General features: G+C 54.8%; 1 protein-coding gene across 1 annotated transcript in view; it reads left to right on the plus strand.

Annotated features, from left to right (window-relative positions):
* LOC100346950 (calpain-13) overlaps positions 1-16843 on the plus strand; it is a 76204-nt gene that overhangs the window by 36943 nt on the left and 22418 nt on the right. The window contains exons 5-9 of the mRNA XM_070069719.1: positions 1714-1850; positions 6824-6998; positions 7665-7739; positions 12467-12552; positions 16209-16283. Coding sequence (XP_069925820.1) covers positions 1714-1850; positions 6824-6998; positions 7665-7739; positions 12467-12552; positions 16209-16283 — 548 coding nt within the window. The remainder of the gene's footprint in view (positions 1-1713; positions 1851-6823; positions 6999-7664; positions 7740-12466; positions 12553-16208; positions 16284-16843) is intronic.

The following is a 16843-nucleotide window of genomic DNA, read 5'->3' on the forward strand; positions in this document are numbered from 1 at the left end:
CCTGGTCCCCGTTATCAGGGAGGAGAAGAGAGGGGAGGAAACCTTTAGAGGAAAACCCACCGGAAGTGCTCTTTCAAGCCAGGACTCTCTCCCTCTTCCTCTCTCTGTCGCTGTCCCTGTCCCTATCCTCCTCCCTCCCCCACTTTTTTTTTTTTAATTTCCTTGTGTATATTCTACTAGAATGGCAAAGCACTTTCTACATAAAACATTATCATTTTCCCATTACTTCAAAGCAATCCAATAAATAACTTTACAGTAAAAGGGCCTGAATGAACTCATTCTTGATGGCCAACTGTGCACCAGATAGCATCCTGGGCGCTGAACATCCCAGCTGTTAAAGACACGGGCCCCCCTCTCAACACTGGACTCTCACCCTCACAATCTCAGCCGACTCTGCTGTGGCCCTTGGGCCAGCTCCTACTCTTACAACCAACTGACAGATGCAGAAGCTGAGTCACAGAGAATCAAGCGTCTTGCTCAGCATCTGTTGTTTGGGTGATAAGAGGCAACGCCAGAATTCAGCACAGTCCCATCAACGACACCGTCTACTGTACGTTGCTTCAGAATTCAGCAGGAAGTCCAGATGATTCTTCCAGGACCCCACTTTGTAGGAGCTGTGTCCAGGCTTCTGGGTGATCTCCCTCCCAATGCCGTCCCTGTGACCTCAACCTCCCCTACCTCCGCACCTGCCCAGAGAATGTTGAGTCCACGGCTCTACTGCGAGCTCCTTCAGAGCAATGGCTCACTAGTGAGGGTGAGATCATCTCCATGGCTGTCTCCGCTGACAACGCCAGCTCTTCTCTGGAAGTGTGTCCTCAGCCGGACACACAGCCTGGCCTCTGGGGCGTGTGACTGTGTGAAGGTCATGTGCATGAGAGGCCACATCCACCCAGGACTCTGCAGCCCACCTGGCGCAGACTTGCCTTTCTCTTTTCTGATGCCCAGTCCTGAAGCCAGCGCAGGGGAGGCCAATGAAGGGGCACAAGAGGCTGCTTTGTCATGCATTGCCCTCCCGGGCAGTGCCTACCAGGTGACCCACCCCGAGCTGCACTCTAAGGTTGAAAGCAGTCTGCTCTGGTGAGGGGCACCTGCTTCTTCGGTGCTCTTAGTGGTGGCAACGCCATCCAGTCTCGTGTCTCAGCTGTGACAACAGGGCCAGCAGGCGGAAGGTGGCCGCAGGGAGGCTGTCACTCTTACTCTTCCCAAGCTGGCAGCATCATTTTGCCTCCAGCTCCCCACCCCCAAGCCCGCACAGTCCCCATGGCCTGGGGGTGTCTTCCCTAGATGCTTGCTACATGCTTATACTCCGCCTCCTTCCTCAAGTCTCCAGCTATGCATGGCCATCCTGCTCCTCCCCACCCCCTGTGGTTGGCTCGCACTCCCCGTCTGCCCTATGTGTACATCTCGGTGCTCTCGGAGGACATGCCCACGTTAGGCCACAGCGAGTAGCGAAGCCCAACTAGAACCCAAGTCTCTTCCGCCCTGTCTGTACTTTCCTCGGCTACCTTGGCCCAGGGCTCACTCCCTCCCTCTGCCAGAGACCCAGGCATGCCTCTCTTCTGCCCAGCAGCCTGGATGGCATCTTGTTCTGGGTGAAACTGGTGTGGTTTTCTTCCAGATGGAGTTGAGGGTGCATCCGTGGTGTTGGGGTGCAGGAGTTGGGGTGCGGGAGCTGCCCCACCTCCACTGAGGCATCTGCCTGTCTCTCTCCAGTTCTGGCAGTGTGGCTGCTGGGTGGAAGTGGTGGTGGATGACCGCCTGCCTGTTGTGGACAACGCCTGCCTCTTCGTGCGTCCTCGCCAAGGCAACCAAGAGTTCTGGCCCTGCCTGCTGGAGAAAGCCTATGCCAAGTAAGTATGGCGCCCTCAGCCCAGACTTCCCACGCCAGCCCTGCTGGCCAGCATCTCAACCTGCCAGGCACTCTCGGCCAGTTGGCCCTGCAGCTCCCCACGGCTCTCCCGAATGTAAGCAGTGCCCCCTCGTGGCGTCAAAGCCTTTGCCACCTGGCTGAGCATCCTCTGTGAACAGTTACCACCTCGAGGGTCAGCACTGGGGCCACTGAGAGAGGCCAGAGGCACTGAAGAAAGGGGCAGCACTGCAGTGACCAGATAGAGATGCAGAGACAATGTTATTGCCAGGCTGGCGTATGACTCCAAATGCAATTCAGTTATTTCCTCGTAGTCAAGGTGTATGTGAATACAAAATCCTCCGGGGTTCAAGTCCACTGTATAAAATAGTATAGAGTTCCAATATAACCCACATGTCGCCTCTCTCATACTCTACATCATCCCTACATTACTTAAGGGTACCTAATAGAATGGAAATGCTATGAGTAGTTGTTACTCTGTATTGTTCAGGAAACAATCACAAGGAAAAAAATGTCCATGCATGTTCCATATAGAGGGAGTTTAAGAAGCCGTTTTTGATCTGCTGTCAGTTGAAACGGCAGATGCAGAGCCAGCAGATAGGAAGGCGCACCGTGCAGTCTCCTGTTCACGTCGCATGGCAGGGCAGAGTGGTAACCAGTCCCGGCTTTCTGACTCAGACAGAGTGAGGCTGAGGCTGAGTCTGCAGGGAGCACTGGCATGGAGTGAGGCCTGGAAGGACGGGCACAGTCTCAGCAGAGGCAGAGATGCGTGGGAAGTGGAAGCGTCGGGAATGGGACTGATTCATGCGAAGCCACGGAGTGAGACAAGTCATGCTAGGGCGTGGATTCAGCCGCTACCTGCTGCTGCTGGCAAGCTCCAGGGTTTATAGCATCCCAGGCCACACCTATTGCCTAGACTTCTGAGATTCCTTGTGTTCAACAGATGTCCACTGAGTGCTTACTCATACGCAGCATTGAGCATAGCGTTGGGGCAGACACTCCCAGGGGTATGTGTGCACGCATGTATGTGCATGTGTGTACATGTATGTACGTATGTGCACATGTGGGGGTGGGATAGATGCTGTCATAAAGACCCACGCAGGTGATGAAGAGATGCTGAGCCTTTCCATAGTCAGCAGAGTGCAGATTAAAAGAGGACCGAGGCATCCCGCTTCCCCCAGCAGGACCCCCACCGAGCCAGGGGCCTCATGGCCTCTCCCCAAAGCCCCGAAGCCCTGTGTCTCTGGATTCTGCTGCCCCCTGGCCCAGCCTGTGCTCATTATGGGATTGCCGTACCAGACAGCGAGTCAGACTGGGCAAGCTCAGGTCAGAGCCCCGTGGTTCCAGTAGGCTGTGGCCAGGGCCATGAGGCTAGCGAGCCAGTGGCCTGTGGAAGGGAATGTCTCCCTCAGAGTGGGGCTGGGTGGCAGGCAGGCACTGTGAAGGACCCATCAGGGCAGAGAGATCATGGCCAAGCACCACACAGAGTCACATCCTTGGAGAGAGAGAGTCAGAAGTTGCACAGGTCACTGTTTCCAGCCCCTGCTTTCCCATAAGGAGAAAGCTGAGCCCCCAGACAGTGACAGGGCGCAGGCGTGGGCAGTCAGCCTGAATCCACCAAGCCTCCACTCACTGCCTGGGAACAACACTGACCACGGCTGCAGCCCTGGCGAGGGTGGCCCTGTGCCCCATGGGGTTTTGACAGCACTGCCGGCCACTGTGGTCCCTGTCCCGGAAGTCATAATTTCAAGAGTAAGGGGCCCGAGACTTTCCCTGGGTTCTTTCCTTTGAGGCAACTTGAGTGTCAAGTTCACGCCCACTTCCAGTGTCAGGAAGAGCTGGCCATTGGCTTTGAGAATGAGGCCCTGAGAACAGCCAAGGTCACTGAACCCGTGCATGTGTGTGGGGAGGTTAATTGACTCCTAAGCAGCAGACACAGACACGGCCGTTAGCTTTGCAGTGTGGGTTCAGCCTGCATCACTCAGGGCCCTGCTTTTCACTTCTGGAGAGGGGACAGCTTGGTGGTTCACTGGAGAATGAGAAAGCCTCTGGAATAAAAGGATGACGTTGACCCCATTTTGTTAACAACTGACCTAAAGCACTCATTCAGCTTGAAAAGAAATGGAAAAGTAGACATGGCATCCGCATGCCCCAGCCTCAAGGAATCCAGTGAGGGATAAAACCATCCAGCTCTCTGGAAGCTGTCCCCCATCTATCCCAAGAGGGAGTTGCACCACGCAGGGGAGACTCCAATGCAACTCGGGACAGCCCGGCAGAGCCGCACGGCCTCCAGCTGCCCAGAACCTTACCTTCCTCTGTGAAAGACCCAAGACTCTGGGGCTCAGGGAGGTGAGCCGACTCACCCAGGGTCACGCAGTATTTGATGCCAAGCTGGTCAGGTGCTTTCCCACCATTCCTTGATCAATCTGCCCTACTGAGAAGGGCTTCTTGGTTTGCTTCCTTTGGAACTTGGTGTCTGGCACATGGGGAGACGTGGAGGTCCCATCTGTCCCCCTGCAGGTTTGTACTTTTGCCCCACTGGTGTGGGCAGCACTTGCATGAACACCTGGACCCTACCTGCTCAGTTGTCCTCCTGCTTGGGGAGCGTGGACATGAATTGGCCGAGTCTGTTGAATGTGGGGGGAGAAAAACTTGCATGGGGATTTTTTTAAACCCCCTCCCCCAAGGTTGGAACATTGAGAGGAGAATGGGGATGATGGCCCGGTTGGCTGCACATCCACCTGCCCGGATAATCTGCAGAGCGCAACTGCAGTACTGCATCCTGCTGGCCACCCCTGCCGTGGATCCCAGCACTGCCCCCTGCTGGCCACCCCTGCCCTAGATCCCAGCACTGCCCCCTGCTGGCCACCCCTGCCGTGGATCCCAGCACTGCCCCCTGCTGGCCGCCCCTGCCCTGGAATCCAGCACTGCCCCCTGCTGGCCACCTCTGCCCTGGATCTCTGCACTCCTCCCTCTTCTTCATCATGGCTGGGCCCACACTCCCCACATATCAGGCAGAAGCAGGGGACGAGGACCAGACTCTATCAGAGTTCCCCGCTTCAGGTGCTGTGCTTGCTGTCAGCCAATGGAGCTAAGAGTAGTCACCCGGCTCCCAAAGCACCAGCAGGACAGAGAACTTGTGTTTATACAGCGGAGAGAGTGAGAGCTCCTTGTCCACAGGCCAGCTACTTCCACGATGGGTGTTATGGGAACTGTGGATAGACAGAAGGCGCCAAAGGACATGGGCAGGAAGCCGGTGGGCCATGAGGGGTGGAGGTCATTCCCATTGACTGTGGTCACTGCAGAATTATGTGTGTACAAGACCCTGCAGGAGGCTCAGACCCTAAGGCAGTGTCTATGATGTGGCAACCGGGGATGGTGCCCATGGCTGCCTTTCTAGAGCTGCTCTGGCTGCTGCCAGATAGGGCCTCTGGGTGTGTCCCCAGGAAGGGACTGTCACAGTGAGCAGCAGGTTGTACTGGTAGGCTCTGGAGTGGTTCCAGAACCCCAGTCCTTGTGAACTTCCAGTACCCTCAGCAAAGCTCTCAGGTTTCCAATTTCAGAAACACACACATGGAGAGAGAGAGATTTCCCAAGTACTGGTTCACTCTCCAAATGCACACGTACATGTGTATGTGTGTGAGTGATGGAGCTGAACTGTGGCTGAAGCCAGGGCTGAGAACTCAGCCATAATCTCCCACATGGGTGGCAGGAACCCAATTCCTTGAATCCTCACCCCTGCCCAGGGTGTATATAGCAGGAAGCTGGGTATGGATCCCTGTACTCTGATGTGAAACTCGTGCACCTTAACTGCTAGGCTAAATGCCTACTGCAGCACCATGCATTGAGGACCAGGAACCAGAATCCAGGAGCATCAAGGAAGTGGAGCAGTGAGACCCAGCAGGCCATAAGCGTGGCCAACCAGAGGCTCTGCCATCGGCTGAGTCAGTGCTCCTGCAATCAGAGCCTAGTGCCAGCCATAACCTGAGTCAGAAGGAAGGAGAGACAGGACGCTAAGGTCTGCAATCAGCCCTAAAACAAGTTGGTAGAAATCTGTCACAAGGTACTTGCCGTGGCCATGTCCCTTTGTCCTGTGCAACCTTGGCTTTCTTTAATAAAACACTTCTTAGGGCTGCTGCTGTGGTGTAGCAGGCAAAGCTACCGCTCGTGACACACCGGCAACCCATGTGGGTTCTGGTTCATGTCCCAGCTGCTCCTGTTCTGATCCAGCTGCCTGTTAGTGGCCTGGGAAAAGCAGAGGAAGATGGCTCACATGTGTGAGCCCCTGCTACCCACGTGGGAGCTCCTGGCTTTAGTCTGACTCCGCCCTGGCTGTGGCGGCCATCTGGGGAGCGAATCAGCAGATGGAAGATCTCTCTGTCTCTCCCTCTCTGTGTGTAATTTTTACCTTCAAACAAATACGTGAATCTGAAAAATAAAAATCAAAAGGCGGCAGGGCTGGTGACTGGGAGTCCTTGGAGGGCAGAACATACACCCTGCCTGGTGTCTGGCACACAGTCAGAGATTAACACTGCCACCAATCAGAGCAGATGCTCACTGTAATAGCATCCAGTATTGGTGTGCATGATGCTGAGCAAACCCCATGAGGCCGAGCAGCTCACCCAGGTCCCACGGCTAAGCCTGTGGCGAGGCTGGGGCTCGACCCCTGGCCTGTGACTCCAGCACCTGTACTGCCCACCTCCACACAACGCTGTGCTCGTGGGACTGTCTAGTTCTGGAAGGCCAAGGAAGCGAGGCAGGGAGGAAAGTTCTGGTCCCCGCATGGGCAGCAGACTGCTGGAGTCCCAGCTGGATGAGCGGAAGGGGTGGCTGTGCTCCTAGTGGATCGGTAGTTCCTCGCCCAGGAAACGTGCAGTCAGTGCAGCCTCCTCCCTCCCCGGAGACGGTCAAAGCGGCAAAAGCAGCCCCCTGTGTAATCCGACTTCCCCCTCCCAGGCTACGTGGATCCTATTCCCACCTGCACTACGGCTACCTCCCTGATGCCCTGGTGGACCTCACGGGAGGAGTAGTCACCAACGTCAACCTGCACTCTTCCCCTTCTGACCTGGTGAGGGCAGTGAAGATGGCCGCCAGGACTGGCTCCCTGATGACCTGTGCCACGCCGAAGGGGGTGAGTCGGCTGCAAAGCCGGGACTTGCTGCTTCCTTGCAACCAGGAGCGGTAGATTCCCAGGTGACTGTTGGGGAGAGGGGTTGTGTGGCCATCTACTGGGGAAGGTGGCTCCTTTGGATTTTGTCTCGAGTTTCCATGGAGCCCTGGGCTCTCTGATTCTCACTGGCCCCAATGGGAGGGCAAAGAGGCACACCTCTGCGTTATCTGAGTCTGTCTGAGTCACCTGGCTCCCTGTGCATGGGGACCGTTCTCACACTCTTTAAGCACGTGGTCCTTGATTCACATGTTCCTGACCCCAAATGCCACTGGAAACCCAGGATGCACTCAGAACCCAGTTACAGCACAAGGAGGGAGATTCCTGGCCCTTGTAAATGGCCCAGCAGGCACACTCTGTGCAGTGTCTCCCTGATTGCCAGTGGTTGGCCTGGCAAGCAGCACAGGGTCTCAGGTCTCTGTGGGGTCCCTTCAGCCATGGGTGGTCTCCTGGGGCTGGACTTACCTGGAACCTCCACACCCAATGGCCTTCCTACTCCACCTCTCGAGAAGAGAATTCTAGGCACCGGCACCTTCCCCAGTGAGCTGGGGGGACCCAACTGGCTCTGCCCCTCTCTGAATTGAGTGCTTCCACATCTGTGAGAAGCTTACCTTGCTTTCTCCCCTGCAGCCAACAGATGAGGCCCTGGTGATGGAGAATGGGCTGGTGGATCAGCATGCCTACACGGTGACCGGGGCTGAGCAGGTAAGGCCGGCCACAGGCCTGGTGTCTCTGCACTGGACTCGGCTCAGTGTTCTTCTCCCTCTACCCGGGTGCCAGCACAAAGGCCCCCAGCAAAGCTGCCAAGAGCCTTTATCACGTGCAGTCCCGTGGTACCCACCACAGCCAGCCTCGGGTCCCCTGTCTGTCCAGAGTTCCTGGCACCCACGCCCCACCCGCCCGAGGAACATACCTGAGACACACTGTCCTTGAGCTGACTCAGGTCAGGATGTCAGCGTGGCTGCAAGATTCAACCCCAGAGAGGAGGAGCTGACTGCCCCACTGGTAGACTCTGGAGGGGAGTTTGCCCTGAAAGGGGTTTCTTTGTAATGTACAAGCAGAACCACTATGGTGAAGCCCACTCCAAATAACAGGCGCTTAAACAAGATAGAGGTCACCGCTCCCTCGGGGACACAGGAGATCCAGGGCTCCTGGGTGGCTCTGCCTTCCTCAGCTCAGAGCTGCCATCTGGGAGTCCAAAACCAGCTCCTCCCAAACCCCTTCTCTCCCAAGTGCGGGAGAAAGAGGCCAGGGCACCCTCATTCATCCGTGTCGGGGGCACGGACCATTTCCTCTCACTGCCCACGAGTCTGGCCGTAGTCCCATGGCCCCACCAAGGCCAGGGTGTTCTAGCTGGACCACCATGTGCCTAGATAAACCTCTGTCTCTGTGCAAAAGAAGGAGGACATTGCTGAAGGGCACCCTTGCCCCTGAAAGGGAGAACTGACTTGGAACGGACATAAGTCTAAGGAGGTCAGTGGGTGGAGTCGGGCCTGGAAGACCCTGCTGAAGTCCAGCCTCCTCCATCCACTAATGCAGAGGCTGAGGCCTGCCCGGAGAGATGTCTCTCACTGGGATCCAGAGACAGCACCTGTGACACGGCTGGTGCAGCCGCTGCAGCTCCTCACTGCTCATCTCAACGTCCCTATGAGGCTTTCCTGCTAACGCTGCCCATCTCTATTCTTCTAGCACTCTTTACATCTAATGATAATTTGTAAGCCGAGAGAGGCAGGGTCTAACCCCCAGGACACATTTCCCACAGGAGTATGGAGCAAGGAATGCAGAGTGTCAGGTTCTATCTGTCGCTTTCCCATGCTTGCACCACCTCCCTCTGCATCAGTCTCTCTCCCCTGGCCAATGACCTGAGGCCAGTTGCTCCATTGGTGGAGAATGTCCCAATTCATAAAATGGGACAATATCTCCTGTCTCCCTAGTGCCCTCTCTGGGGAGGGGACTACTGTCTCCCAGTAGGCATCTAATCTATACTTGTTGGATCAATGGATGGGAGCACTGGCATGAATGAATGGGTGCATTGCCCTTGGCTGTGAAGGGGACCCTGCTGACCGACCATCCCAGAATGTATGTGAGGAGCTCAAATGTTGTTTCCTGCCAGCGAGGAAGAGCTTCCTCTGAAACACACAGCCCAGAAGAGACCCTGGTCGTGACGTCACCTGACTCCCTGCTTCTGAACTGTGTGCCATTCCCTCTGCCCCTCCAAGGACCTCCCTGAGGTCTCCTTGGTGTCAGCCAGTGCCATCATCACCACTGGCCACATATGGACACGCCTGTCCTGCAGCTCCCCTGTCTCAGACATGGCCACATCTGAGGACAGAGAATAGACTTTATGTCATGTGCCAGTTTTGCTCAGTTGTCAGAGAGCCTGGATTACCAGGTTCACCAGGCTATGGCTCTGCCCCCAGACTGGGGAAAGAGAGCTGTGATCAATGGGAAACACCTGTGTTGGGCTGGGACCAAGGGAGTCATGGTCCCCACACTGTCTACTTGCCACCCTTGGAGAAAACACTTTATAAACATTGAGACAGCCTTTCTGTCTCCTCTGAATACAGGGGAGATGGGGCTTGTGTAGCCAGACGTCTCACTGGAGTGTGAGTGCCTGCAGGGGGTGGCTAGAGGTGGGCAGGGGTGGCTGTGACTGCCGGGCCACAGAGCAGCAATGAAAATGCCCCAGCTGGTGGGGGCCGCTGCTGATCTCATTCACAGCCCATATGCTTCGCGACACGCAGTGACTTGCTTTTAGGACACCCTGAGCGATCTGATGAGCACACCTCTGCTGTGACAAGAGGTGATCAAGACCGCATGTCCCACGTGTTGCATTCCCAGCAGCTGCTGTTCCCCAGCGTGTGCTCTGAGGATGGACAGGCTGGCTGTGTCCTCTGTAGAAACAGGTTTTCTAGGACACTGGACAAGTGCAGCTTGCATAGCCCCTTCTTGGAAATTCATGCAGTGTGTTAGCTTCTAAAAGGTTCTGAGAGAGTCTGCATTAACCACACAGGTACTGCTTGGATTTCTCTCTAGGAATAATTGTTAGTGGTCAGCGGAAACTATATTCAAGAGAATATATCTGAGGAACTGCTGGTCTAGGTTTAGATAACTTGGGCTGCCTCTTGGCCTTTTCTGAGAGCTGCCTGGGGATAAGAGTATGGTCAGTAGCCAAGGAAGAAGCACATGAGCCAGCCCATTCTCATCCACAGCAAAGGCCTTGGCCTTGAGGGTGACCCTGGTGCTCCCTGGCCAAGGCCCACATGCTTCTCAGTAGGGTACCATCATGAAGGCATGACATAGTCCTACAAGGGCTGAGAGCGAGGAGGTCGGAGAGCTGACCCACCAGTGCTGAGATTAAATGAGCCTGTGAATGTATCGTGCTTTTTAATCTGCTCATCCTTCCTCCAGGCGGGTCGCAGCCAGGAAGATAAATGAAGCTGGCATTCTTTCTTATGCACCTAACTCAGTCAGCAACTCCCCTGGGCGAGGGGGTGAGTGTTATCTGCATGCCTCATTGAGCCCTGGCCTCAGCCCTTTGAGTCTCTGGCTGATTTTCTTCCCCATGCTAACTGAGCCCCCTCACCATCACTGTGCACAGAGGGTGGCTGTAAAACTCTTTGGGCCACCGGGGGGCAACTGTTTCTCATGTCCCTGTCCCAGGGCTCCATCAGATGCTGGTAGTTAATAATTAACTCTGTGCAAGGCTCAGAGTGCCTGGAGGGGCACAGAGAGGGGTGAGAAGCCTGGGTTTGTGCCACTTAGAGCCAGAGCACCTTCCACTGCAGTGCCAGCCAGAGACAGGGAGCAGAGAAGGACCGCAATGGGCAAGCTCCCGAGCGCTTAAGTTACTGTGTTGCTCCTTTATGGTGATGACCTAGAGTTCGTCCAAGAGCCTAGCCAAGTGGCTCCAGTGTCACATTCAAGGTCAAGGTCACAGGCATACCCACAAATGGATCTTCACCCATATGCAATTCCAGCATTAAGAGCCCAGAGTTGGGGAACAGACAACTGGAATCACAGCTCTGCCCCTGCCACTTGCCCTGTGTCCTTGGGAAAGTGCCTAAGCTCTGATGCACATTGCAAGCTCTGTAAGGGAGGAACAAAGGCCTAACACACTAGTGGGTGGCTGGCTTGGAGCCCCGCTTCCCCACAGGGGTTCTCTTCCAGGTTTATTGTGGTTTTCTGTCTCCCCTGCCTTAGAATCAGCAGGCAAGCTCGGCCCTTCTCTCTCCCCTGCAGGTCTCTGTCGCTCAGAGAACATTGACACAAAGCAGTATCACAGCTGTGACTCAGTGGCATTTTAATGCCCTTCCCCGGCTAAGGGCTGCTGGCTCCTGGGATGTGGGCTCAAGGGCCTGCCCTCGTTTGCTTGTAGCTTTCCCGTGTGTGGGTAGAATGGAACAAAGGGGCAACCCTGGCCTCTGCAGTGAGTGATGATGAGCTTCCCAGGGGCAGGTAGCAGGGAGAAAAGTTTAGGTCATCGTGGGCCACCTGCTCACAGACAGAGACATCTGGTTAATGCTGGGATGCAGGATGAGGAGGGCTAGCCTTGGGCTATAGCTGTCGGGCTATCCCACTCTTAATCATATCAGCCTCTTCTACCTTCCCATCTCACTCCAGTGCCATGGAAATGGTGCCATAGCTCCTAATGGGCTGGGAGCCAGGAAATAGGCTGTGTCTATGGAATAGAGATGCTGCCTGTGACAGGGCTTGGCAAGCCCTGGGAACCCATAAAGGTCTCTCCTCTGCAGCCTGAAGCAACATCGCTGCCATTTATCTGCTATTGCCTCTCAGCTCGCCCAGGGTCCTGGGTGTAGTCATAGGGGTGCTGAATTGGCACCTGCCCTTGTGAAGGGCCAACAGAGACAGGGGCAAGTTTCTCCCCTCTCTCATCCCAACACCACGCAGGCATCAGAGACATGGTGATTTGTTTGCTTCCATTTTTCTTTCTCTGGCTGCAGCCAGCTGAGGTCTGAGGTTAAATTCATCCTTGCTTGGCCGGTGCCGCAGCTCACTAGGCTAATCATCTGCCTTGCAGTGCCAGCACACCATGTTCTAGTCCCGGTTGGGGCGCCGGAATCTGTCCCGGTTGTCCCTCTTCCAGGCCAGCTCTCTGCTATAACCCTGGAGTGCAGTGGAGGATGGCCCAAGTGCTTGGGCCCTGCACCCCATGGGAGACCAGGAGAAGCACCTGGCTCCTGCCATCGGATCAGCGCGGTGTGCCGGCCGCAGCGCACCAGCCGCGGCGGCCATTGGAGGGTGAACCAACGGCAAAGGAAGACCTTTCTCTCTGTCTCTCTCTCTCTCTCACTGTCCACTCTGCTGTCAAAAAAAATTCATCCTTGCTGGTAAAAAGCAGCTGTGCTCAGCTTCCCCTGCTCTGACTTGCACTGGAGAGCCCTGACCGCTTGCTTCTCTGTTCTTTGCAGATCCAGTACAGGGGAAGACAGGAAGGACTCATTCGCCTGTGGAACCCCTGGGGCAAGACGGAGTGGAAAGGGCGCTGGAGTGATGGGTATGGCTTCTGGAAACTTCTCCCCATTCTTCCCTGAAAGGCCAGTGTGGAGGGGGCACCCTGCCCACGTGGGCACATCTCTCTTGCTGACTGTGGGTTTTACCACAGACCTGTCTGGTTCACACCTGGTGTGGCTGTCACTCTAACTCAAGCTCCCATGGTGCGATTCACTGAGTACATATTAAACACCTATTGTGTTCTCTGTATTAAGTGCTCTGAGTTGAGAGGACAGGTGCTATGGGATATATACAGTTGACAAGGGCCAGTGTCTCTCCTCCAGTTGGCCATGGTCTGGAGCTATGAACCCACATACCTAGAATTAGCACAGAGGGCTGGAGGCAGGGCAGGAGCCAAGCCCCCATTTGGCCAGAGAGATGGAGAAAAAGAACGTCATCTTTTGATGGGATCCCATGGGATTCTGGTTTGGAGGAGGCTGCATCATCAAGATGGAGAAGGCTTCCTATGTAGGGGGAGGTGGGGAAACGGAGGCAGGGGTCTGGACGACCTTCTGCTCAGTGGACTCCAATCCTCAGTCCTGCCTGCTGACCTGGACTGCCGCTGTCCTGGGTGCTGGAATAGCGCCTTGCTCACTGTGGGAGTGGATGCTCTCAGTGCCCTTAAGTAGGCCCCAGCGGGGGCCAGCAGAGTGGTCTCAGCATTCCCCCAAGAGCCAGGCTGGCCCTTCACCATTGCCATGGGGGTTGACTCCTGGTCCCCCAGCTGCTTGCTGACCGAGAAGGAGAAGTGGTCCCGGGAAAGACAGAGGCGCAGCACCAGGCTACTTGTTCTTCCCAGCATTCCCTGGGTCCCAGCCCCATGGTGTGGCTCTGCAGGTCTGTGTAGACCAATAGAAAGAGCCACGGTTCAGTGGCCACCAGCAGCATTGCCGGGAGGGGAACGTGATTGGAAAGGAAATGAAATACATTCAAAACAATAGGAGGACTGGGCCCAGCAGGAGAGAAAATCAATACAGTGAGGACAGTGAGTTCCAGAAGGAGACGCAGAGCCAACCAGGGCTCCAGGCCCAGGTCCAGGCTGCCCAGACTCTGGCTGGCCTGATGCTCTCAGATAAGCTGTGCAGTGGTCGCTGATTCCAGGTGAGCCTGAGCAGCTGGTGTGTGCCTGGCACATGTGGGCGCTCTGCACGTGTGAGATGAACGCAGGACTGGGTTGAGGGAGAAAGAAGCGAAGGGAAGCAAAGCAGAGTGATGGGTACAGTAGCCCTGGATGTGACCTCAGGTGCCCCTGAAGAGTAGATCCAGGCTCTTGCCCATCCCTGCCCCGAGAAGGGGAATGAACTTGTAAACTCCAAACTAAGGCAGCTTGGTCACCCCTCTTCCCTCTGATACTTCTATTCCTCCCCCTTCCCTAGGGAAATCATAACAGCCTCTATCCTTGTCCAGTTCTCATTCCCATTCCTTACCCCAAGCTGCCCAGTACAGCCTGAGGTTGAATTCCTGATGTGGGGTTGGCTGGGGGGTGGGAATGGAGAGAGGGCGAAAGGCAGTGACATTCCCTGGGGGAGGTGTGGAGGAGGCACAAACCCACCTGAGCTGATGGTTCACTCATGTCTCCAACTAAGCATCAAGTCCTCTGTGAACCTAGCAGAGGCACTAGGGAGTGGGCAAGGAGAACCCTGGGTGCCCCTGGGTGGGAAGGGATGTGCAGGCCAGGGCACAGCCAGGCCAGCCTGATGAAGAGGAAGGTAAGAGAAGGAGTATGGGGAGCTGGGCTTGGGGTGCCTGATGCCTGCATGGGAACTTGGATTTGTACCCTACAGGAGTGGGCATTGACGGGGGGCTTCTGAGCGAGGGAGACATGTGTGCAGGCCAGGGCTTGGACGATGGATGCAGGAGCGGCAGCAGCACCAAGTCTGTAGGTCACTGCCTGGTTGAGTGGCGAGGGCCACCCACTTCCACCAGAAGCCAGGCTGTAAGGCAGCCACGGGGCCAGCAAATCACTGTCTGCACTGTCTGCAGGTGGGCGATTTCTTCCCTGCTTTTTAGGAGCGGAGATGGATGGAGCGCCCGGATGGTCTTGTGCCAGCCGTAATTGAAATTTCACTCACACACACTTAAAGGCAAACTTGCATGAATCAATAGCATATTGATTTACACTACATTTATTTTCCCTTACACACTGCAGAAAATGTAATTATCCCTTAATTATGAAATTGCCATTTTACAATAACACATCTGACTGCCTCAGCCTGCAGCCGGAAGCCGGAGTGGTGGCCCCTGCCTTGTCATCCTGGTGGGGAGGTGGCCTGGGTTCTCCATGCAAGCCCTTTCAGGAGCAGGAGCTCATTAAATTTTTTATGCCACTAGGCTGTTGCCCGTGAGCATGACTCCACTCTGAAAAGCGGGCAGACAGAGGGGCAGCTCCTCCCTTCTGCCTGGTGTGGGTCTCCTCGTCTGCAGACCTTAGGACTAGCTTCTGGAATAGCGGGAGTATTCAGAAAGTGTCTAGAAAATGCACATTATTACACAGTTCTTTTACTTCATGTTTCCCATGACCTTTTAGAATTATCCCTCATACCTCATTCCAGCATTAAGCAGAGAAGAAGGCAAACAAAAGCTCACTTGCCTGCTGTCAAACGCACGTGTTAAACACCTGCGATGGGATGGTGGCCAAGAGAGCCCACTGACCTCATGGCACTAGGAGCTCAGTGGGGGACAGCATCAAAGAAACCAGCAGCAGGGTGCATTTTGCCAAGATAGGAGTGGTGCAGTGGGCTATGGGAGCTCAAAGGCACCGTACCAATCCTGTGTAGGGAGGATGTAGGTGGCACAGGGCCAAGAAAGTCATCCTAGGGGAAGTGTCCTCTAAGAGGAAAGATGAGGAAGAGACAATGGGCTCCACAGCTGAGAGAAGGAACGTTCCAGGTGGAGGAAGCATCATGGTGAAAGCCGAGATGGTGGGAAAGGAGGGATTTCTAAGGAAATGAATTCAGCCATTATCACTGGAGTACAGAATCCAGGGTGGGAAGAGGAGAGGAAGTGGGAGATGGTCCAGGGAGACCTGGAAGGTAGGAAGAAACCAAGGCTCTCCTTCAGGAGCTTGAATGTACCCTGAGAGTGGGGGAATGACATCCCATGACTAAACTTTAGAAAGATCCTGTTGCTGTCGGTGCAAGGAATGGATAAGAAAGTGGCCAAGACTGAGTTCAGGGAGGCCAGTCAGAAGTCCAGCAGGGAGATGAGCGTAGTCTGAACTAGGGTAACCCCAGGAGGGCTGGAAATTAGTGGATGACTTTGAGAGCAGTTGAGGAGGTGGAATCAACCAGTGACTAACGTGTGGTGACTGTCTGGACGTGGGAGACAGGAGTGAGAGTTACCCCCTGCTACTCCCACTCAGGCAGTAGGAGGAGGAAGTGGATGGGTGTGGTCTGAGACATGTGTCTTGAAGTATCTACAGAGAAGTGGGGCAGACTGTAGAGCCATCCAGAGTTCACCGGTGAGGATCAGGCTGGGGACAGGTGTTTGGAAGTCATCAGCATACAGGGAACGACTAACTCCTGTCCCCAGGTAGATGACACTCTCCACCTGCTCCCCGGGACTAGTGGTGACCTGTGCAAAGAAGCCCTGCTGCGCAACACCTGGATGAGATCAAATGCTCTGTGTAGGTCACACTAATGATTGTCTCTCTATGCTCAGGTCTCAAGAGTGGCAGGAGATCCATAATCAGTGGAAAAGCCAGCTATATGAAGACAAGGAAGATGGCGAGTTTTGGTATTTACCCTTCTTTACTACATAAAAATCCCTGCTTTAGAAGGATGGACAGTACCTGCAAAGACACAATTTTGGATGGAGATTTCCATGTCCTTTCCTTGTGTGTGAAGGTTTTTTTGGGTATGAAACACTGTACTTCCAGGACATTTTAATGGTCAAAAGGAATATTGGTACCAAAGGTTTCCTAGCAACTAGGAGGCATGGTTGTCACACCTCTGTCTACTGTGCCAACATGTTACCACCGTGGCACTCCCCAGTCTCCCTGGTGTGATATGCCAAACAGCAGCAGGAGGCCACTGCCCAGCTCTGGCTCTGAGTACAGGGGTAGACATCAGCATCACCACCCAGAAGTCAGGCAGGGATGGATGGTCTAAAACCACATTCTTGGCCAGTGGCTCATTTCTACTTAGAGGATAAGATAGACATGTATTTTAATAAATCTTTTTTAAAGATTTATTCATTTATTTGAAAAGCAGAGTTACAGAGAAACAGAGTCAGAGAGGGAGAGGGAGAGGGAGAGCGAGAGGTCTTCCATCTGTTCATTCATTCCCCAGATGGCC

Source organism: Oryctolagus cuniculus, chromosome 2 (genome assembly GCF_964237555.1).
Source record: "Oryctolagus cuniculus chromosome 2, mOryCun1.1, whole genome shotgun sequence".
NCBI lineage: Eukaryota > Metazoa > Chordata > Mammalia > Lagomorpha > Leporidae > Oryctolagus > Oryctolagus cuniculus.